Here is a 20,348-nt window from a genome sequence, read left to right on the forward strand (position 1 = left end):
CACACATCTCAGCGTGCGGCCAAGCGGTGCAGCGAGGGCGTGGACAGCGGCGAGTGCGCGCAGCACGTCGTCGTAGGTGCTTGTGCACTCGCTGCCGCTGCTGCGGCCTGCCGCCACTCGCTTTGCCTTTTCTCTTGCTATTCCTTTTTTTTTGTTGTTTTCGAATCTCATTCGTCCTACTCTCTCTCTCCGCTTCGTCCGACTCTTCCCGCTTCTGCTTTTGATGGAGCCGAGCCTCCCCTTTGGTGCCCCCGGTGCGGAGCCGTGCGGTCGGTGTGTGTCACGGCGGTCGCACGCGGAGAGCGGAGCAGACGTTGCAGGAACCGTGTTTTCTCGTTTTTCTTTTCTCGCTGTGCACATGTCTTTTTGCTTTACTACGTCGCTACGTATTGTACGATGCCGCGTTGCGGCTGCGGTACTCCAACTGCATCAGTGGTGGCGACGGGACGAACTCTTCTCGTCTGTGGTGGAGCGTCTGCTCTTGCTGCTGCTGCTGCTGCTGCTGCCCGCCACTGCTTCTGCAGCACGGCGGCCAGCTGCCCCCTCGCACTGCCCCTGCGCGGTGCCTCTGCCGGAGCAGCGTGGGTGCTGCCTCTCCTGCACCGCGTTCTCCCTCCCTCCCCGTCTTTGTGCGTGTCCACCTCCCCCACCGCCCCCCTCGTCTTCTCTCCCTCCATCCCCCTCTCTTGCGCCTGCACTGCCGCGGCGGCACACCGCACCACACAGATCTGCTCTCCAGCCTCCGCACCCACCAAACTCTCTCTCATCAACCCCCCCCTACCCTACCCGACCCTCCCCCATACCGCCATGTCCGCCTACGTGTCGTCGACCCGCGTGGAGGAGCGCATCGCGAAGCGCGCGAGCCTGAACGCCGGGAGCTGCGACGTGCCCGTTGTGGTGGAGAGCGCGCAGGGCGGCAAGGCGCACTTCAGCGTGCTGCCGCGCGACGCGACGGTTGCGCAGCTGACGAGCGCGGTGCGCCGCCTCGACGGCGTCGACGCGAGGAAGGCGGTGTCGCTTGCGGTGGCGCAGTGCGCCGTTGCGCCGACGACGACGCTTGGCGAGCTGCACGACGCGTGCAAGCAGGCGGACGACGGCATGCTGTACGTCACCTACACCGCCGAGGCCGCCATGGGTGCCACCGTGAACGTGTGCGGCATGACTGCTGCCTGGTAGTGCGCCGTGGACAGTTGACGGCTGTGGAGCGCCCGTCGCAACCTAAAGCAACGCGTGCAAAGCCATCCCCTCCCGTCTCCTCGTGAGCGGCTCTCTGCGCCACCGTCATGTGTATTTCTTGTTTGCCGGATTGCCGATTTCCCTTAATGTGACGTGGTGGGGGGTGCTGCTCGTACCCACCCGCAGGCGTGTACGTAGCTGCGTTCTGAACAGAAGTGTGCACACATCTCAGCGTGCGGCCAAGCGGTGCAGCGAGGGCGTGGACAGCGGCGAGTGCGCGCAGCACGTCGTCGTAGGTGCTTGTGCACTCGCTGCCGCTGCTGCGGCCTGCCGCCACTCGCTTTGCCTTTTCTCTTGCTATTCCTTTTTTTTTGTTGTTTTCGAATCTCATTCGTCCTACTCTCTCTCTCCGCTTCGTCCGACTCTTCCCGCTTCTGCTTTTGATGGAGCCGAGCCTCCCCTTTGGTGCCCCCGGTGCGGAGCCGTGCGGTCGGTGTGTGTCACGGCGGTCGCACGCGGAGAGCGGAGCAGACGTTGCAGGAACCGTGTTTTCTCGTTTTTCTTTTCTCGCTGTGCACATGTCTTTTTGCTTTACTACGTCGCTACGTATTGTACGATGCCGCGTTGCGGCTGCGGTACTCCAACTGCATCAGTGGTGGCGACGGGACGAACTCTTCTCGTCTGTGGTGGAGCGTCTGCTCTTGCTGCTGCTGCTGCTGCTGCTGCCCGCCACTGCTTCTGCAGCACGGCGGCCAGCTGCCCCCTCGCACTGCCCCTGCGCGGTGCCTCTGCCGGAGCAGCGTGGGTGCTGCCTCTCCTGCACCGCGTTCTCCCTCCCTCCCCGTCTTTGTGCGTGTCCACCTCCCCCACCGCCCCCCTCGTCTTCTCTCCCTCCATCCCCCTCTCTTGCGCCTGCACTGCCGCGGCGGCACACCGCACCACACAGATCTGCTCTCCAGCCTCCGCACCCACCAAACTCTCTCTCATCAACCCCCCCCTACCCTACCCGACCCTCCCCCATACCGCCATGTCCGCCTACGTGTCGTCGACCCGCGTGGAGGAGCGCATCGCGAAGCGCGCGAGCCTGAACGCCGGGAGCTGCGACGTGCCCGTTGTGGTGGAGAGCGCGCAGGGCGGCAAGGCGCACTTCAGCGTGCTGCCGCGCGACGCGACGGTTGCGCAGCTGACGAGCGCGGTGCGCCGCCTCGACGGCGTCGACGCGAGGAAGGCGGTGTCGCTTGCGGTGGCGCAGTGCGCCGTTGCGCCGACGACGACGCTTGGCGAGCTGCACGACGCGTGCAAGCAGGCGGACGACGGCATGCTGTACGTCACCTACACCGCCGAGGCCGCCATGGGTGCCACCGTGAACGTGTGCGGCATGACTGCTGCCTGGTAGTGCGCCGTGGACAGTTGACGGCTGTGGAGCGCCCGTCGCAACCTAAAGCAACGCGTGCAAAGCCATCCCCTCCCGTCTCCTCGTGAGCGGCTCTCTGCGCCACCGTCATGTGTATTTCTTGTTTGCCGGATTGCCGATTTCCCTTAATGTGACGTGGTGGGGGGTGCTGCTCGTACCCACCCGCAGGCGTGTACGTAGCTGCGTTCTGAACAGAAGTGTGCACACATCTCAGCGTGCGGCCAAGCGGTGCAGCGAGGGCGTGGACAGCGGCGAGTGCGCGCAGCACGTCGTCGTAGGTGCTTGTGCACTCGCTGCCGCTGCTGCGGCCTGCCGCCACTCGCTTTGCCTTTTCTCTTGCTATTCCTTTTTTTTTGTTGTTTTCGAATCTCATTCGTCCTACTCTCTCTCTCCGCTTCGTCCGACTCTTCCCGCTTCTGCTTTTGATGGAGCCGAGCCTCCCCTTTGGTGCCCCCGGTGCGGAGCCGTGCGGTCGGTGTGTGTCACGGCGGTCGCACGCGGAGAGCGGAGCAGACGTTGCAGGAACCGTGTTTTCTCGTTTTTCTTTTCTCGCTGTGCACATGTCTTTTTGCTTTACTACGTCGCTACGTATTGTACGATGCCGCGTTGCGGCTGCGGTACTCCAACTGCATCAGTGGTGGCGACGGGACGAACTCTTCTCGTCTGTGGTGGAGCGTCTGCTCTTGCTGCTGCTGCTGCTGCTGCTGCCCGCCACTGCTTCTGCAGCACGGCGGCCAGCTGCCCCCTCGCACTGCCCCTGCGCGGTGCCTCTGCCGGAGCAGCGTGGGTGCTGCCTCTCCTGCACCGCGTTCTCCCTCCCTCCCCGTCTTTGTGCGTGTCCACCTCCCCCACCGCCCCCCTCGTCTTCTCTCCCTCCATCCCCCTCTCTTGCGCCTGCACTGCCGCGGCGGCACACCGCACCACACAGATCTGCTCTCCAGCCTCCGCACCCACCAAACTCTCTCTCATCAACCCCCCCCTACCCTACCCGACCCTCCCCCATACCGCCATGTCCGCCTACGTGTCGTCGACCCGCGTGGAGGAGCGCATCGCGAAGCGCGCGAGCCTGAACGCCGGGAGCTGCGACGTGCCCGTTGTGGTGGAGAGCGCGCAGGGCGGCAAGGCGCACTTCAGCGTGCTGCCGCGCGACGCGACGGTTGCGCAGCTGACGAGCGCGGTGCGCCGCCTCGACGGCGTCGACGCGAGGAAGGCGGTGTCGCTTGCGGTGGCGCAGTGCGCCGTTGCGCCGACGACGACGCTTGGCGAGCTGCACGACGCGTGCAAGCAGGCGGACGACGGCATGCTGTACGTCACCTACACCGCCGAGGCCGCCATGGGTGCCACCGTGAACGTGTGCGGCATGACTGCTGCCTGGTAGTGCGCCGTGGACAGTTGACGGCTGTGGAGCGCCCGTCGCAACCTAAAGCAACGCGTGCAAAGCCATCCCCTCCCGTCTCCTCGTGAGCGGCTCTCTGCGCCACCGTCATGTGTATTTCTTGTTTGCCGGATTGCCGATTTCCCTTAATGTGACGTGGTGGGGGGTGCTGCTCGTACCCACCCGCAGGCGTGTACGTAGCTGCGTTCTGAACAGAAGTGTGCACACATCTCAGCGTGCGGCCAAGCGGTGCAGCGAGGGCGTGGACAGCGGCGAGTGCGCGCAGCACGTCGTCGTAGGTGCTTGTGCACTCGCTGCCGCTGCTGCGGCCTGCCGCCACTCGCTTTGCCTTTTCTCTTGCTATTCCTTTTTTTTTGTTGTTTTCGAATCTCATTCGTCCTACTCTCTCTCTCCGCTTCGTCCGACTCTTCCCGCTTCTGCTTTTGATGGAGCCGAGCCTCCCCTTTGGTGCCCCCGGTGCGGAGCCGTGCGGTCGGTGTGTGTCACGGCGGTCGCACGCGGAGAGCGGAGCAGACGTTGCAGGAACCGTGTTTTCTCGTTTTTCTTTTCTCGCTGTGCACATGTCTTTTTGCTTTACTACGTCGCTACGTATTGTACGATGCCGCGTTGCGGCTGCGGTACTCCAACTGCATCAGTGGTGGCGACGGGACGAACTCTTCTCGTCTGTGGTGGAGCGTCTGCTCTTGCTGCTGCTGCTGCTGCTGCTGCCCGCCACTGCTTCTGCAGCACGGCGGCCAGCTGCCCCCTCGCACTGCCCCTGCGCGGTGCCTCTGCCGGAGCAGCGTGGGTGCTGCCTCTCCTGCACCGCGTTCTCCCTCCCTCCCCGTCTTTGTGCGTGTCCACCTCCCCCACCGCCCCCCTCGTCTTCTCTCCCTCCATCCCCCTCTCTTGCGCCTGCACTGCCGCGGCGGCACACCGCACCACACAGATCTGCTCTCCAGCCTCCGCACCCACCAAACTCTCTCTCATCAACCCCCCCCTACCCTACCCGACCCTCCCCCATACCGCCATGTCCGCCTACGTGTCGTCGACCCGCGTGGAGGAGCGCATCGCGAAGCGCGCGAGCCTGAACGCCGGGAGCTGCGACGTGCCCGTTGTGGTGGAGAGCGCGCAGGGCGGCAAGGCGCACTTCAGCGTGCTGCCGCGCGACGCGACGGTTGCGCAGCTGACGAGCGCGGTGCGCCGCCTCGACGGCGTCGACGCGAGGAAGGCGGTGTCGCTTGCGGTGGCGCAGTGCGCCGTTGCGCCGACGACGACGCTTGGCGAGCTGCACGACGCGTGCAAGCAGGCGGACGACGGCATGCTGTACGTCACCTACACCGCCGAGGCCGCCATGGGTGCCACCGTGAACGTGTGCGGCATGACTGCTGCCTGGTAGTGCGCCGTGGACAGTTGACGGCTGTGGAGCGCCCGTCGCAACCTAAAGCAACGCGTGCAAAGCCATCCCCTCCCGTCTCCTCGTGAGCGGCTCTCTGCGCCACCGTCATGTGTATTTCTTGTTTGCCGGATTGCCGATTTCCCTTAATGTGACGTGGTGGGGGGTGCTGCTCGTACCCACCCGCAGGCGTGTACGTAGCTGCGTTCTGAACAGAAGTGTGCACACATCTCAGCGTGCGGCCAAGCGGTGCAGCGAGGGCGTGGACAGCGGCGAGTGCGCGCAGCACGTCGTCGTAGGTGCTTGTGCACTCGCTGCCGCTGCTGCGGCCTGCCGCCACTCGCTTTGCCTTTTCTCTTGCTATTCCTTTTTTTTTGTTGTTTTCGAATCTCATTCGTCCTACTCTCTCTCTCCGCTTCGTCCGACTCTTCCCGCTTCTGCTTTTGATGGAGCCGAGCCTCCCCTTTGGTGCCCCCGGTGCGGAGCCGTGCGGTCGGTGTGTGTCACGGCGGTCGCACGCGGAGAGCGGAGCAGACGTTGCAGGAACCGTGTTTTCTCGTTTTTCTTTTCTCGCTGTGCACATGTCTTTTTGCTTTACTACGTCGCTACGTATTGTACGATGCCGCGTTGCGGCTGCGGTACTCCAACTGCATCAGTGGTGGCGACGGGACGAACTCTTCTCGTCTGTGGTGGAGCGTCTGCTCTTGCTGCTGCTGCTGCTGCTGCTGCCCGCCACTGCTTCTGCAGCACGGCGGCCAGCTGCCCCCTCGCACTGCCCCTGCGCGGTGCCTCTGCCGGAGCAGCGTGGGTGCTGCCTCTCCTGCACCGCGTTCTCCCTCCCTCCCCGTCTTTGTGCGTGTCCACCTCCCCCACCGCCCCCCTCGTCTTCTCTCCCTCCATCCCCCTCTCTTGCGCCTGCACTGCCGCGGCGGCACACCGCACCACACAGATCTGCTCTCCAGCCTCCGCACCCACCAAACTCTCTCTCATCAACCCCCCCCTACCCTACCCGACCCTCCCCCATACCGCCATGTCCGCCTACGTGTCGTCGACCCGCGTGGAGGAGCGCATCGCGAAGCGCGCGAGCCTGAACGCCGGGAGCTGCGACGTGCCCGTTGTGGTGGAGAGCGCGCAGGGCGGCAAGGCGCACTTCAGCGTGCTGCCGCGCGACGCGACGGTTGCGCAGCTGACGAGCGCGGTGCGCCGCCTCGACGGCGTCGACGCGAGGAAGGCGGTGTCGCTTGCGGTGGCGCAGTGCGCCGTTGCGCCGACGACGACGCTTGGCGAGCTGCACGACGCGTGCAAGCAGGCGGACGACGGCATGCTGTACGTCACCTACACCGCCGAGGCCGCCATGGGTGCCACCGTGAACGTGTGCGGCATGACTGCTGCCTGGTAGTGCGCCGTGGACAGTTGACGGCTGTGGAGCGCCCGTCGCAACCTAAAGCAACGCGTGCAAAGCCATCCCCTCCCGTCTCCTCGTGAGCGGCTCTCTGCGCCACCGTCATGTGTATTTCTTGTTTGCCGGATTGCCGATTTCCCTTAATGTGACGTGGTGGGGGGTGCTGCTCGTACCCACCCGCAGGCGTGTACGTAGCTGCGTTCTGAACAGAAGTGTGCACACATCTCAGCGTGCGGCCAAGCGGTGCAGCGAGGGCGTGGACAGCGGCGAGTGCGCGCAGCACGTCGTCGTAGGTGCTTGTGCACTCGCTGCCGCTGCTGCGGCCTGCCGCCACTCGCTTTGCCTTTTCTCTTGCTATTCCTTTTTTTTTGTTGTTTTCGAATCTCATTCGTCCTACTCTCTCTCTCCGCTTCGTCCGACTCTTCCCGCTTCTGCTTTTGATGGAGCCGAGCCTCCCCTTTGGTGCCCCCGGTGCGGAGCCGTGCGGTCGGTGTGTGTCACGGCGGTCGCACGCGGAGAGCGGAGCAGACGTTGCAGGAACCGTGTTTTCTCGTTTTTCTTTTCTCGCTGTGCACATGTCTTTTTGCTTTACTACGTCGCTACGTATTGTACGATGCCGCGTTGCGGCTGCGGTACTCCAACTGCATCAGTGGTGGCGACGGGACGAACTCTTCTCGTCTGTGGTGGAGCGTCTGCTCTTGCTGCTGCTGCTGCTGCTGCTGCCCGCCACTGCTTCTGCAGCACGGCGGCCAGCTGCCCCCTCGCACTGCCCCTGCGCGGTGCCTCTGCCGGAGCAGCGTGGGTGCTGCCTCTCCTGCACCGCGTTCTCCCTCCCTCCCCGTCTTTGTGCGTGTCCACCTCCCCCACCGCCCCCCTCGTCTTCTCTCCCTCCATCCCCCTCTCTTGCGCCTGCACTGCCGCGGCGGCACACCGCACCACACAGATCTGCTCTCCAGCCTCCGCACCCACCAAACTCTCTCTCATCAACCCCCCCCTACCCTACCCGACCCTCCCCCATACCGCCATGTCCGCCTACGTGTCGTCGACCCGCGTGGAGGAGCGCATCGCGAAGCGCGCGAGCCTGAACGCCGGGAGCTGCGACGTGCCCGTTGTGGTGGAGAGCGCGCAGGGCGGCAAGGCGCACTTCAGCGTGCTGCCGCGCGACGCGACGGTTGCGCAGCTGACGAGCGCGGTGCGCCGCCTCGACGGCGTCGACGCGAGGAAGGCGGTGTCGCTTGCGGTGGCGCAGTGCGCCGTTGCGCCGACGACGACGCTTGGCGAGCTGCACGACGCGTGCAAGCAGGCGGACGACGGCATGCTGTACGTCACCTACACCGCCGAGGCCGCCATGGGTGCCACCGTGAACGTGTGCGGCATGACTGCTGCCTGGTAGTGCGCCGTGGACAGTTGACGGCTGTGGAGCGCCCGTCGCAACCTAAAGCAACGCGTGCAAAGCCATCCCCTCCCGTCTCCTCGTGAGCGGCTCTCTGCGCCACCGTCATGTGTATTTCTTGTTTGCCGGATTGCCGATTTCCCTTAATGTGACGTGGTGGGGGGTGCTGCTCGTACCCACCCGCAGGCGTGTACGTAGCTGCGTTCTGAACAGAAGTGTGCACACATCTCAGCGTGCGGCCAAGCGGTGCAGCGAGGGCGTGGACAGCGGCGAGTGCGCGCAGCACGTCGTCGTAGGTGCTTGTGCACTCGCTGCCGCTGCTGCGGCCTGCCGCCACTCGCTTTGCCTTTTCTCTTGCTATTCCTTTTTTTTTGTTGTTTTCGAATCTCATTCGTCCTACTCTCTCTCTCCGCTTCGTCCGACTCTTCCCGCTTCTGCTTTTGATGGAGCCGAGCCTCCCCTTTGGTGCCCCCGGTGCGGAGCCGTGCGGTCGGTGTGTGTCACGGCGGTCGCACGCGGAGAGCGGAGCAGACGTTGCAGGAACCGTGTTTTCTCGTTTTTCTTTTCTCGCTGTGCACATGTCTTTTTGCTTTACTACGTCGCTACGTATTGTACGATGCCGCGTTGCGGCTGCGGTACTCCAACTGCATCAGTGGTGGCGACGGGACGAACTCTTCTCGTCTGTGGTGGAGCGTCTGCTCTTGCTGCTGCTGCTGCTGCTGCTGCCCGCCACTGCTTCTGCAGCACGGCGGCCAGCTGCCCCCTCGCACTGCCCCTGCGCGGTGCCTCTGCCGGAGCAGCGTGGGTGCTGCCTCTCCTGCACCGCGTTCTCCCTCCCTCCCCGTCTTTGTGCGTGTCCACCTCCCCCACCGCCCCCCTCGTCTTCTCTCCCTCCATCCCCCTCTCTTGCGCCTGCACTGCCGCGGCGGCACACCGCACCACACAGATCTGCTCTCCAGCCTCCGCACCCACCAAACTCTCTCTCATCAACCCCCCCCTACCCTACCCGACCCTCCCCCATACCGCCATGTCCGCCTACGTGTCGTCGACCCGCGTGGAGGAGCGCATCGCGAAGCGCGCGAGCCTGAACGCCGGGAGCTGCGACGTGCCCGTTGTGGTGGAGAGCGCGCAGGGCGGCAAGGCGCACTTCAGCGTGCTGCCGCGCGACGCGACGGTTGCGCAGCTGACGAGCGCGGTGCGCCGCCTCGACGGCGTCGACGCGAGGAAGGCGGTGTCGCTTGCGGTGGCGCAGTGCGCCGTTGCGCCGACGACGACGCTTGGCGAGCTGCACGACGCGTGCAAGCAGGCGGACGACGGCATGCTGTACGTCACCTACACCGCCGAGGCCGCCATGGGTGCCACCGTGAACGTGTGCGGCATGACTGCTGCCTGGTAGTGCGCCGTGGACAGTTGACGGCTGTGGAGCGCCCGTCGCAACCTAAAGCAACGCGTGCAAAGCCATCCCCTCCCGTCTCCTCGTGAGCGGCTCTCTGCGCCACCGTCATGTGTATTTCTTGTTTGCCGGATTGCCGATTTCCCTTAATGTGACGTGGTGGGGGGTGCTGCTCGTACCCACCCGCAGGCGTGTACGTAGCTGCGTTCTGAACAGAAGTGTGCACACATCTCAGCGTGCGGCCAAGCGGTGCAGCGAGGGCGTGGACAGCGGCGAGTGCGCGCAGCACGTCGTCGTAGGTGCTTGTGCACTCGCTGCCGCTGCTGCGGCCTGCCGCCACTCGCTTTGCCTTTTCTCTTGCTATTCCTTTTTTTTTGTTGTTTTCGAATCTCATTCGTCCTACTCTCTCTCTCCGCTTCGTCCGACTCTTCCCGCTTCTGCTTTTGATGGAGCCGAGCCTCCCCTTTGGTGCCCCCGGTGCGGAGCCGTGCGGTCGGTGTGTGTCACGGCGGTCGCACGCGGAGAGCGGAGCAGACGTTGCAGGAACCGTGTTTTCTCGTTTTTCTTTTCTCGCTGTGCACATGTCTTTTTGCTTTACTACGTCGCTACGTATTGTACGATGCCGCGTTGCGGCTGCGGTACTCCAACTGCATCAGTGGTGGCGACGGGACGAACTCTTCTCGTCTGTGGTGGAGCGTCTGCTCTTGCTGCTGCTGCTGCTGCTGCTGCCCGCCACTGCTTCTGCAGCACGGCGGCCAGCTGCCCCCTCGCACTGCCCCTGCGCGGTGCCTCTGCCGGAGCAGCGTGGGTGCTGCCTCTCCTGCACCGCGTTCTCCCTCCCTCCCCGTCTTTGTGCGTGTCCACCTCCCCCACCGCCCCCCTCGTCTTCTCTCCCTCCATCCCCCTCTCTTGCGCCTGCACTGCCGCGGCGGCACACCGCACCACACAGATCTGCTCTCCAGCCTCCGCACCCACCAAACTCTCTCTCATCAACCCCCCCCTACCCTACCCGACCCTCCCCCATACCGCCATGTCCGCCTACGTGTCGTCGACCCGCGTGGAGGAGCGCATCGCGAAGCGCGCGAGCCTGAACGCCGGGAGCTGCGACGTGCCCGTTGTGGTGGAGAGCGCGCAGGGCGGCAAGGCGCACTTCAGCGTGCTGCCGCGCGACGCGACGGTTGCGCAGCTGACGAGCGCGGTGCGCCGCCTCGACGGCGTCGACGCGAGGAAGGCGGTGTCGCTTGCGGTGGCGCAGTGCGCCGTTGCGCCGACGACGACGCTTGGCGAGCTGCACGACGCGTGCAAGCAGGCGGACGACGGCATGCTGTACGTCACCTACACCGCCGAGGCCGCCATGGGTGCCACCGTGAACGTGTGCGGCATGACTGCTGCCTGGTAGTGCGCCGTGGACAGTTGACGGCTGTGGAGCGCCCGTCGCAACCTAAAGCAACGCGTGCAAAGCCATCCCCTCCCGTCTCCTCGTGAGCGGCTCTCTGCGCCACCGTCATGTGTATTTCTTGTTTGCCGGATTGCCGATTTCCCTTAATGTGACGTGGTGGGGGGTGCTGCTCGTACCCACCCGCAGGCGTGTACGTAGCTGCGTTCTGAACAGAAGTGTGCACACATCTCAGCGTGCGGCCAAGCGGTGCAGCGAGGGCGTGGACAGCGGCGAGTGCGCGCAGCACGTCGTCGTAGGTGCTTGTGCACTCGCTGCCGCTGCTGCGGCCTGCCGCCACTCGCTTTGCCTTTTCTCTTGCTATTCCTTTTTTTTTGTTGTTTTCGAATCTCATTCGTCCTACTCTCTCTCTCCGCTTCGTCCGACTCTTCCCGCTTCTGCTTTTGATGGAGCCGAGCCTCCCCTTTGGTGCCCCCGGTGCGGAGCCGTGCGGTCGGTGTGTGTCACGGCGGTCGCACGCGGAGAGCGGAGCAGACGTTGCAGGAACCGTGTTTTCTCGTTTTTCTTTTCTCGCTGTGCACATGTCTTTTTGCTTTACTACGTCGCTACGTATTGTACGATGCCGCGTTGCGGCTGCGGTACTCCAACTGCATCAGTGGTGGCGACGGGACGAACTCTTCTCGTCTGTGGTGGAGCGTCTGCTCTTGCTGCTGCTGCTGCTGCTGCTGCCCGCCACTGCTTCTGCAGCACGGCGGCCAGCTGCCCCCTCGCACTGCCCCTGCGCGGTGCCTCTGCCGGAGCAGCGTGGGTGCTGCCTCTCCTGCACCGCGTTCTCCCTCCCTCCCCGTCTTTGTGCGTGTCCACCTCCCCCACCGCCCCCCTCGTCTTCTCTCCCTCCATCCCCCTCTCTTGCGCCTGCACTGCCGCGGCGGCACACCGCACCACACAGATCTGCTCTCCAGCCTCCGCACCCACCAAACTCTCTCTCATCAACCCCCCCCTACCCTACCCGACCCTCCCCCATACCGCCATGTCCGCCTACGTGTCGTCGACCCGCGTGGAGGAGCGCATCGCGAAGCGCGCGAGCCTGAACGCCGGGAGCTGCGACGTGCCCGTTGTGGTGGAGAGCGCGCAGGGCGGCAAGGCGCACTTCAGCGTGCTGCCGCGCGACGCGACGGTTGCGCAGCTGACGAGCGCGGTGCGCCGCCTCGACGGCGTCGACGCGAGGAAGGCGGTGTCGCTTGCGGTGGCGCAGTGCGCCGTTGCGCCGACGACGACGCTTGGCGAGCTGCACGACGCGTGCAAGCAGGCGGACGACGGCATGCTGTACGTCACCTACACCGCCGAGGCCGCCATGGGTGCCACCGTGAACGTGTGCGGCATGACTGCTGCCTGGTAGTGCGCCGTGGACAGTTGACGGCTGTGGAGCGCCCGTCGCAACCTAAAGCAACGCGTGCAAAGCCATCCCCTCCCGTCTCCTCGTGAGCGGCTCTCTGCGCCACCGTCATGTGTATTTCTTGTTTGCCGGATTGCCGATTTCCCTTAATGTGACGTGGTGGGGGGTGCTGCTCGTACCCACCCGCAGGCGTGTACGTAGCTGCGTTCTGAACAGAAGTGTGCACACATCTCAGCGTGCGGCCAAGCGGTGCAGCGAGGGCGTGGACAGCGGCGAGTGCGCGCAGCACGTCGTCGTAGGTGCTTGTGCACTCGCTGCCGCTGCTGCGGCCTGCCGCCACTCGCTTTGCCTTTTCTCTTGCTATTCCTTTTTTTTTGTTGTTTTCGAATCTCATTCGTCCTACTCTCTCTCTCCGCTTCGTCCGACTCTTCCCGCTTCTGCTTTTGATGGAGCCGAGCCTCCCCTTTGGTGCCCCCGGTGCGGAGCCGTGCGGTCGGTGTGTGTCACGGCGGTCGCACGCGGAGAGCGGAGCAGACGTTGCAGGAACCGTGTTTTCTCGTTTTTCTTTTCTCGCTGTGCACATGTCTTTTTGCTTTACTACGTCGCTACGTATTGTACGATGCCGCGTTGCGGCTGCGGTACTCCAACTGCATCAGTGGTGGCGACGGGACGAACTCTTCTCGTCTGTGGTGGAGCGTCTGCTCTTGCTGCTGCTGCTGCTGCTGCTGCCCGCCACTGCTTCTGCAGCACGGCGGCCAGCTGCCCCCTCGCACTGCCCCTGCGCGGTGCCTCTGCCGGAGCAGCGTGGGTGCTGCCTCTCCTGCACCGCGTTCTCCCTCCCTCCCCGTCTTTGTGCGTGTCCACCTCCCCCACCGCCCCCCTCGTCTTCTCTCCCTCCATCCCCCTCTCTTGCGCCTGCACTGCCGCGGCGGCACACCGCACCACACAGATCTGCTCTCCAGCCTCCGCACCCACCAAACTCTCTCTCATCAACCCCCCCCTACCCTACCCGACCCTCCCCCATACCGCCATGTCCGCCTACGTGTCGTCGACCCGCGTGGAGGAGCGCATCGCGAAGCGCGCGAGCCTGAACGCCGGGAGCTGCGACGTGCCCGTTGTGGTGGAGAGCGCGCAGGGCGGCAAGGCGCACTTCAGCGTGCTGCCGCGCGACGCGACGGTTGCGCAGCTGACGAGCGCGGTGCGCCGCCTCGACGGCGTCGACGCGAGGAAGGCGGTGTCGCTTGCGGTGGCGCAGTGCGCCGTTGCGCCGACGACGACGCTTGGCGAGCTGCACGACGCGTGCAAGCAGGCGGACGACGGCATGCTGTACGTCACCTACACCGCCGAGGCCGCCATGGGTGCCACCGTGAACGTGTGCGGCATGACTGCTGCCTGGTAGTGCGCCGTGGACAGTTGACGGCTGTGGAGCGCCCGTCGCAACCTAAAGCAACGCGTGCAAAGCCATCCCCTCCCGTCTCCTCGTGAGCGGCTCTCTGCGCCACCGTCATGTGTATTTCTTGTTTGCCGGATTGCCGATTTCCCTTAATGTGACGTGGTGGGGGGTGCTGCTCGTACCCACCCGCAGGCGTGTACGTAGCTGCGTTCTGAACAGAAGTGTGCACACATCTCAGCGTGCGGCCAAGCGGTGCAGCGAGGGCGTGGACAGCGGCGAGTGCGCGCAGCACGTCGTCGTAGGTGCTTGTGCACTCGCTGCCGCTGCTGCGGCCTGCCGCCACTCGCTTTGCCTTTTCTCTTGCTATTCCTTTTTTTTTGTTGTTTTCGAATCTCATTCGTCCTACTCTCTCTCTCCGCTTCGTCCGACTCTTCCCGCTTCTGCTTTTGATGGAGCCGAGCCTCCCCTTTGGTGCCCCCGGTGCGGAGCCGTGCGGTCGGTGTGTGTCACGGCGGTCGCACGCGGAGAGCGGAGCAGACGTTGCAGGAACCGTGTTTTCTCGTTTTTCTTTTCTCGCTGTGCACATGTCTTTTTGCTTTACTACGTCGCTACGTATTGTACGATGCCGCGTTGCGGCTGCGGTACTCCAACTGCATCAGTGGTGGCGACGGGACGAACTCTTCTCGTCTGTGGTGGAGCGTCTGCTCTTGCTGCTGCTGCTGCTGCTGCTGCCCGCCACTGCTTCTGCAGCACGGCGGCCAGCTGCCCCCTCGCACTGCCCCTGCGCGGTGCCTCTGCCGGAGCAGCGTGGGTGCTGCCTCTCCTGCACCGCGTTCTCCCTCCCTCCCCGTCTTTGTGCGTGTCCACCTCCCCCACCGCCCCCCTCGTCTTCTCTCCCTCCATCCCCCTCTCTTGCGCCTGCACTGCCGCGGCGGCACACCGCACCACACAGATCTGCTCTCCAGCCTCCGCACCCACCAAACTCTCTCTCATCAACCCCCCCCTACCCTACCCGACCCTCCCCCATACCGCCATGTCCGCCTACGTGTCGTCGACCCGCGTGGAGGAGCGCATCGCGAAGCGCGCGAGCCTGAACGCCGGGAGCTGCGACGTGCCCGTTGTGGTGGAGAGCGCGCAGGGCGGCAAGGCGCACTTCAGCGTGCTGCCGCGCGACGCGACGGTTGCGCAGCTGACGAGCGCGGTGCGCCGCCTCGACGGCGTCGACGCGAGGAAGGCGGTGTCGCTTGCGGTGGCGCAGTGCGCCGTTGCGCCGACGACGACGCTTGGCGAGCTGCACGACGCGTGCAAGCAGGCGGACGACGGCATGCTGTACGTCACCTACACCGCCGAGGCCGCCATGGGTGCCACCGTGAACGTGTGCGGCATGACTGCTGCCTGGTAGTGCGCCGTGGACAGTTGACGGCTGTGGAGCGCCCGTCGCAACCTAAAGCAACGCGTGCAAAGCCATCCCCTCCCGTCTCCTCGTGAGCGGCTCTCTGCGCCACCGTCATGTGTATTTCTTGTTTGCCGGATTGCCGATTTCCCTTAATGTGACGTGGTGGGGGGTGCTGCTCGTACCCACCCGCAGGCGTGTACGTAGCTGCGTTCTGAACAGAAGTGTGCACACATCTCAGCGTGCGGCCAAGCGGTGCAGCGAGGGCGTGGACAGCGGCGAGTGCGCGCAGCACGTCGTCGTAGGTGCTTGTGCACTCGCTGCCGCTGCTGCGGCCTGCCGCCACTCGCTTTGCCTTTTCTCTTGCTATTCCTTTTTTTTTGTTGTTTTCGAATCTCATTCGTCCTACTCTCTCTCTCCGCTTCGTCCGACTCTTCCCGCTTCTGCTTTTGATGGAGCCGAGCCTCCCCTTTGGTGCCCCCGGTGCGGAGCCGTGCGGTCGGTGTGTGTCACGGCGGTCGCACGCGGAGAGCGGAGCAGACGTTGCAGGAACCGTGTTTTCTCGTTTTTCTTTTCTCGCTGTGCACATGTCTTTTTGCTTTACTACGTCGCTACGTATTGTACGATGCCGCGTTGCGGCTGCGGTACTCCAACTGCATCAGTGGTGGCGACGGGACGAACTCTTCTCGTCTGTGGTGGAGCGTCTGCTCTTGCTGCTGCTGCTGCTGCTGCTGCCCGCCACTGCTTCTGCAGCACGGCGGCCAGCTGCCCCCTCGCACTGCCCCTGCGCGGTGCCTCTGCCGGAGCAGCGTGGGTGCTGCCTCTCCTGCACCGCGTTCTCCCTCCCTCCCCGTCTTTGTGCGTGTCCACCTCCCCCACCGCCCCCCTCGTCTTCTCTCCCTCCATCCCCCTCTCTTGCGCCTGCACTGCCGCGGCGGCACACCGCACCACACAGATCTGCTCTCCAGCCTCCGCACCCACCAAACTCTCTCTCATCAACCCCCCCCTACCCTACCCGACCCTCCCCCATACCGCCATGTCCGCCTACGTGTCGTCGACCCGCGTGGAGGAGCGCATCGCGAAGCGCGCGAGCCTGAACGCCGGGAGCTGCGACGTGCCCGTTGTGGTGGAGAGCGCGCAGGGCGGCAAGGCGCACTTCAGCGTGCTGCCGCGCGACGCGACGGTTGCGCAGCTGACGAGCGCGGTGCGCCGCCTCGACGGCGTCGACGCGAGGAAGGCGGTGTCGCTTGCGGTGGCGCAGTGCGCCGTTGCGCCGACGACGACGCTTGGCGAGCTGCACGACGCGTGCAAGCAGGCGGACGACGGCATGCTGTACGTCACCTACACCGCCGAGGCCGCCATGGGTGCCACCGTGAACGTGTGCGGCATGACTGCTGCCTGGTAGTGCGCCGTGGACAGTTGACGGCTGTGGAGCGCCCGTCGCAACCTAAAGCAACGCGTGCAAAGCCATCCCCTCCCGTCTCCTCGTGAGCGGCTCTCTGCGCCACCGTCATGTGTATTTCTTGTTTGCCGGATTGCCGATTTCCCTTAATGTGACGTGGTGGGGGGTGCTGCTCGTACCCACCCGCAGGCGTGTACGTAGCTGCGTTCTGAACAGAAGTGTGCACACATCTCAGCGTGCGGCCAAGCGGTGCAGCGAGGGCGTGGACAGCGGCGAGTGCGCGCAGCACGTCGTCGTAGGTGCTTGTGCACTCGCTGCCGCTGCTGCGGCCTGCCGCCACTCGCTTTGCCTTTTCTCTTGCTATTCCTTTTTTTTTGTTGTTTTCGAATCTCATTCGTCCTACTCTCTCTCTCCGCTTCGTCCGACTCTTCCCGCTTCTGCTTTTGATGGAGCCGAGCCTCCCCTTTGGTGCCCCCGGTGCGGAGCCGTGCGGTCGGTGTGTGTCACGGCGGTCGCACGCGGAGAGCGGAGCAGACGTTGCAGGAACCGTGTTTTCTCGTTTTTCTTTTCTCGCTGTGCACATGTCTTTTTGCTTTACTACGTCGCTACGTATTGTACGATGCCGCGTTGCGGCTGCGGTACTCCAACTGCATCAGTGGTGGCGACGGGACGAACTCTTCTCGTCTGTGGTGGAGCGTCTGCTCTTGCTGCTGCTGCTGCTGCTGCTGCCCGCCACTGCTTCTGCAGCACGGCGGCCAGCTGCCCCCTCGCACTGCCCCTGCGCGGTGCCTCTGCCGGAGCAGCGTGGGTGCTGCCTCTCCTGCACCGCGTTCTCCCTCCCTCCCCGTCTTTGTGCGTGTCCACCTCCCCCACCGCCCCCCTCGTCTTCTCTCCCTCCATCCCCCTCTCTTGCGCCTGCACTGCCGCGGCGGCACACCGCACCACACAGATCTGCTCTCCAGCCTCCGCACCCACCAAACTCTCTCTCATCAACCCCCCCCTACCCTACCCGACCCTCCCCCATACCGCCATGTCCGCCTACGTGTCGTCGACCCGCGTGGAGGAGCGCATCGCGAAGCGCGCGAGCCTGAACGCCGGGAGCTGCGACGTGCCCGTTGTGGTGGAGAGCGCGCAGGGCGGCAAGGCGCACTTCAGCGTGCTGCCGCGCGACGCGACGGTTGCGCAGCTGACGAGCGCGGTGCGCCGCCTCGACGGCGTCGACGCGAGGAAGGCGGTGTCGCTTGCGGTGGCGCAGTGCGCCGTTGCGCCGACGACGACGCTTGGCGAGCTGCACGACGCGTGCAAGCAGGCGGACGACGGCATGCTGTACGTCACCTACACCGCCGAGGCCGCCATGGGTGCCACCGTGAACGTGTGCGGCATGACTGCTGCCTGGTAGTGCGCCGTGGACAGTTGACGGCTGTGGAGCGCCCGTCGCAACCTAAAGCAACGCGTGCAAAGCCATCCCCTCCCGTCTCCTCGTGAGCGGCTCTCTGCGCCACCGTCATGTGTATTTCTTGTTTGCCGGATTGCCGATTTCCCTTAATGTGACGTGGTGGGGGGTGCTGCTCGTACCCACCCGCAGGCGTGTACGTAGCTGCGTTCTGAACAGAAGTGTGCACACATCTCAGCGTGCGGCCAAGCGGTGCAGCGAGGGCGTGGACAGCGGCGAGTGCGCGCAGCACGTCGTCGTAGGTGCTTGTGCACTCGCTGCCGCTGCTGCGGCCTGCCGCCACTCGCTTTGCCTTTTCTCTTGCTATTCCTTTTTTTTTGTTGTTTTCGAATCTCATTCGTCCTACTCTCTCTCTCCGCTTCGTCCGACTCTTCCCGCTTCTGCTTTTGATGGAGCCGAGCCTCCCCTTTGGTGCCCCCGGTGCGGAGCCGTGCGGTCGGTGTGTGTCACGGCGGTCGCACGCGGAGAGCGGAGCAGACGTTGCAGGAACCGTGTTTTCTCGTTTTTCTTTTCTCGCTGTGCACATGTCTTTTTGCTTTACTACGTCGCTACGTATTGTACGATGCCGCGTTGCGGCTGCGGTACTCCAACTGCATCAGTGGTGGCGACGGGACGAACTCTTCTCGTCTGTGGTGGAGCGTCTGCTCTTGCTGCTGCTGCTGCTGCTGCTGCCCGCCACTGCTTCTGCAGCACGGCGGCCAGCTGCCCCCTCGCACTGCCCCTGCGCGGTGCCTCTGCCGGAGCAGCGTGGGTGCTGCCTCTCCTGCACCGCGTTCTCCCTCCCTCCCCGTCTTTGTGCGTGTCCACCTCCCCCACCGCCCCCCTCGTCTTCTCTCCCTCCATCCCCCTCTCTTGCGCCTGCACTGCCGCGGCGGCACACCGCACCACACAGATCTGCTCTCCAGCCTCCGCACCCACCAAACTCTCTCTCATCAACCCCCCCCTACCCTACCCGACCCTCCCCCATACCGCCATGTCCGCCTACGTGTCGTCGACCCGCGTGGAGGAGCGCATCGCGAAGCGCGCGAGCCTGAACGCCGGGAGCTGCGACGTGCCCGTTGTGGTGGAGAGCGCGCAGGGCGGCAAGGCGCACTTCAGCGTGCTGCCGCGCGACGCGACGGTTGCGCAGCTGACGAGCGCGGTGCGCCGCCTCGACGGCGTCGACGCGAGGAAGGCGGTGTCGCTTGCGGTGGCGCAGTGCGCCGTTGCGCCGACGACGACGCTTGGCGAGCTGCACGACGCGTGCAAGCAGGCGGACGACGGCATGCTGTACGTCACCTACACCGCCGAGGCCGCCATGGGTGCCACCGTGAACGTGTGCGGCATGACTGCTGCCTGGTAGTGCGCCGTGGACAGTTGACGGCTGTGGAGCGCCCGTCGCAACCTAAAGCAACGCGTGCAAAGCCATCCCCTCCCGTCTCCTCGTGAGCGGCTCTCTGCGCCACCGTCATGTGTATTTCTTGTTTGCCGGATTGCCGATTTCCCTTAATGTGACGTGGTGGGGGGTGCTGCTCGTACCCACCCGCAGGCGTGTACGTAGCTGCGTTCTGAACAGAAGTGTGCACACATCTCAGCGTGCGGCCAAGCGGTGCAGCGAGGGCGTGGACAGCGGCGAGTGCGCGCAGCACGTCGTCGTAGGTGCTTGTGCACTCGCTGCCGCTGCTGCGGCCTGCCGCCACTCGCTTTGCCTTTTCTCTTGCTATTCCTTTTTTTTTGTTGTTTTCGAATCTCATTCGTCCTACTCTCTCTCTCCGCTTCGTCCGACTCTTCCCGCTTCTGCTTTTGATGGAGCCGAGCCTCCCCTTTGGTGCCCCCGGTGCGGAGCCGTGCGGTCGGTGTGTGTCACGGCGGTCGCACGCGGAGAGCGGAGCAGACGTTGCAGGAACCGTGTTTTCTCGTTTTTCTTTTCTCGCTGTGCACATGTCTTTTTGCTTTACTACGTCGCTACGTATTGTACGATGCCGCGTTGCGGCTGCGGTACTCCAACTGCATCAGTGGTGGCGACGGGACGAACTCTTCTCGTCTGTGGTGGAGCGTCTGCTCTTGCTGCTGCTGCTGCTGCTGCTGCCCGCCACTGCTTCTGCAGCACGGCGGCCAGCTGCCCCCTCGCACTGCCCCTGCGCGGTGCCTCTGCCGGAGCAGCGTGGGTGCTGCCTCTCCTGCACCGCGTTCTCCCTCCCTCCCCGTCTTTGTGCGTGTCCACCTCCCCCACCGCCCCCCTCGTCTTCTCTCCCTCCATCCCCCTCTCTTGCGCCTGCACTGCCGCGGCGGCACACCGCACCACACAGATCTGCTCTCCAGCCTCCGCACCCACCAAACTCTCTCTCATCAACCCCCCCCTACCCTACCCGACCCTCCCCCATACC

General features: G+C 64.7%; 14 protein-coding genes across 14 annotated transcripts; all 14 read left to right on the forward strand.

The window, feature by feature from the left end:
• Nucleotides 1–807: 807 nt before the first annotated feature.
• Nucleotides 808–1,176, forward strand: ABB37_06844 (ATG8/AUT7/APG8/PAZ2 putative (ATG8C.10); the record flags this gene model as incomplete). The annotated part of the gene is made up of 1 exon (XM_015805276.1): nt 808–1,176. The coding sequence occupies one exon, from the start codon at nt 808–810 to the stop codon at nt 1,174–1,176; it is 369 nt and encodes a 122-aa protein (XP_015655889.1).
• Nucleotides 1,177–2,203: 1,027 nt separating this feature from the next.
• On the forward strand, nt 2,204–2,572 carry ABB37_06845 (ATG8/AUT7/APG8/PAZ2 putative (ATG8C.10); the record flags this gene model as incomplete). The annotated part of the gene is made up of 1 exon (XM_015805277.1): nt 2,204–2,572. One exon carries the CDS (start codon nt 2,204–2,206, stop codon nt 2,570–2,572), a length of 369 nt encoding a protein of 122 aa, XP_015655890.1.
• Nucleotides 2,573–3,599: 1,027 nt separating this feature from the next.
• On the forward strand, nt 3,600–3,968 carry ABB37_06846 (ATG8/AUT7/APG8/PAZ2 putative (ATG8C.10); the record flags this gene model as incomplete). The annotated part of the gene is made up of 1 exon (XM_015805278.1): nt 3,600–3,968. One exon carries the CDS (start codon nt 3,600–3,602, stop codon nt 3,966–3,968), a length of 369 nt encoding a protein of 122 aa, XP_015655891.1.
• Nucleotides 3,969–4,995: 1,027 nt separating this feature from the next.
• ABB37_06847 (ATG8/AUT7/APG8/PAZ2 putative (ATG8C.10)) lies at nt 4,996–5,364 on the forward strand (the record flags this gene model as incomplete). Its single annotated transcript, XM_015805279.1, has 1 exon — nt 4,996–5,364. One exon carries the CDS (start codon nt 4,996–4,998, stop codon nt 5,362–5,364), a length of 369 nt encoding a protein of 122 aa, XP_015655892.1.
• Nucleotides 5,365–6,391: 1,027 nt separating this feature from the next.
• On the forward strand, nt 6,392–6,760 carry ABB37_06848 (ATG8/AUT7/APG8/PAZ2 putative (ATG8C.10); the record flags this gene model as incomplete). The annotated part of the gene is made up of 1 exon (XM_015805280.1): nt 6,392–6,760. The coding sequence occupies one exon, from the start codon at nt 6,392–6,394 to the stop codon at nt 6,758–6,760; it is 369 nt and encodes a 122-aa protein (XP_015655893.1).
• A 1,027-nt stretch (nt 6,761–7,787) lies between these two features.
• ABB37_06849 (ATG8/AUT7/APG8/PAZ2 putative (ATG8C.10)) lies at nt 7,788–8,156 on the forward strand (the record flags this gene model as incomplete). The annotated part of the gene is made up of 1 exon (XM_015805281.1): nt 7,788–8,156. One exon carries the CDS (start codon nt 7,788–7,790, stop codon nt 8,154–8,156), a length of 369 nt encoding a protein of 122 aa, XP_015655894.1.
• Nucleotides 8,157–9,183: 1,027 nt separating this feature from the next.
• Nucleotides 9,184–9,552, forward strand: ABB37_06850 (ATG8/AUT7/APG8/PAZ2 putative (ATG8C.10); the record flags this gene model as incomplete). The annotated part of the gene is made up of 1 exon (XM_015805282.1): nt 9,184–9,552. The coding sequence occupies one exon, from the start codon at nt 9,184–9,186 to the stop codon at nt 9,550–9,552; it is 369 nt and encodes a 122-aa protein (XP_015655895.1).
• A 1,027-nt stretch (nt 9,553–10,579) lies between these two features.
• On the forward strand, nt 10,580–10,948 carry ABB37_06851 (ATG8/AUT7/APG8/PAZ2 putative (ATG8C.10); the record flags this gene model as incomplete). Its single annotated transcript, XM_015805283.1, has 1 exon — nt 10,580–10,948. The coding sequence occupies one exon, from the start codon at nt 10,580–10,582 to the stop codon at nt 10,946–10,948; it is 369 nt and encodes a 122-aa protein (XP_015655896.1).
• Nucleotides 10,949–11,975: 1,027 nt separating this feature from the next.
• ABB37_06852 (ATG8/AUT7/APG8/PAZ2 putative (ATG8C.10)) lies at nt 11,976–12,344 on the forward strand (the record flags this gene model as incomplete). The annotated part of the gene is made up of 1 exon (XM_015805284.1): nt 11,976–12,344. The coding sequence occupies one exon, from the start codon at nt 11,976–11,978 to the stop codon at nt 12,342–12,344; it is 369 nt and encodes a 122-aa protein (XP_015655897.1).
• Nucleotides 12,345–13,371: 1,027 nt separating this feature from the next.
• Nucleotides 13,372–13,740, forward strand: ABB37_06853 (ATG8/AUT7/APG8/PAZ2 putative (ATG8C.10); the record flags this gene model as incomplete). The annotated part of the gene is made up of 1 exon (XM_015805285.1): nt 13,372–13,740. The coding sequence occupies one exon, from the start codon at nt 13,372–13,374 to the stop codon at nt 13,738–13,740; it is 369 nt and encodes a 122-aa protein (XP_015655898.1).
• Nucleotides 13,741–14,767: 1,027 nt separating this feature from the next.
• Nucleotides 14,768–15,136, forward strand: ABB37_06854 (ATG8/AUT7/APG8/PAZ2 putative (ATG8C.10); the record flags this gene model as incomplete). The annotated part of the gene is made up of 1 exon (XM_015805286.1): nt 14,768–15,136. The coding sequence occupies one exon, from the start codon at nt 14,768–14,770 to the stop codon at nt 15,134–15,136; it is 369 nt and encodes a 122-aa protein (XP_015655899.1).
• Nucleotides 15,137–16,163: 1,027 nt separating this feature from the next.
• ABB37_06855 (ATG8/AUT7/APG8/PAZ2 putative (ATG8C.10)) lies at nt 16,164–17,128 on the forward strand (the record flags this gene model as incomplete). Its single annotated transcript, XM_015805287.1, has 1 exon — nt 16,164–17,128. One exon carries the CDS (start codon nt 16,164–16,166, stop codon nt 16,530–16,532), a length of 369 nt encoding a protein of 122 aa, XP_015655900.1. The 3' UTR covers nt 16,533–17,128.
• Nucleotides 17,129–17,559: 431 nt separating this feature from the next.
• Nucleotides 17,560–17,928, forward strand: ABB37_06856 (ATG8/AUT7/APG8/PAZ2 putative (ATG8C.10); the record flags this gene model as incomplete). The annotated part of the gene is made up of 1 exon (XM_015805288.1): nt 17,560–17,928. One exon carries the CDS (start codon nt 17,560–17,562, stop codon nt 17,926–17,928), a length of 369 nt encoding a protein of 122 aa, XP_015655901.1.
• A 1,027-nt stretch (nt 17,929–18,955) lies between these two features.
• ABB37_06857 (ATG8/AUT7/APG8/PAZ2 putative (ATG8C.10)) lies at nt 18,956–19,324 on the forward strand (the record flags this gene model as incomplete). Its single annotated transcript, XM_015805289.1, has 1 exon — nt 18,956–19,324. One exon carries the CDS (start codon nt 18,956–18,958, stop codon nt 19,322–19,324), a length of 369 nt encoding a protein of 122 aa, XP_015655902.1.
• Nucleotides 19,325–20,348: the final 1,024 nt, after the last annotated feature.

This window comes from Leptomonas pyrrhocoris, assembly GCF_001293395.1.
Source record: "Leptomonas pyrrhocoris isolate H10 chromosome Unknown, whole genome shotgun sequence".
Classification (NCBI taxonomy): Eukaryota; Euglenozoa; class Kinetoplastea; order Trypanosomatida; family Trypanosomatidae; genus Leptomonas; species Leptomonas pyrrhocoris.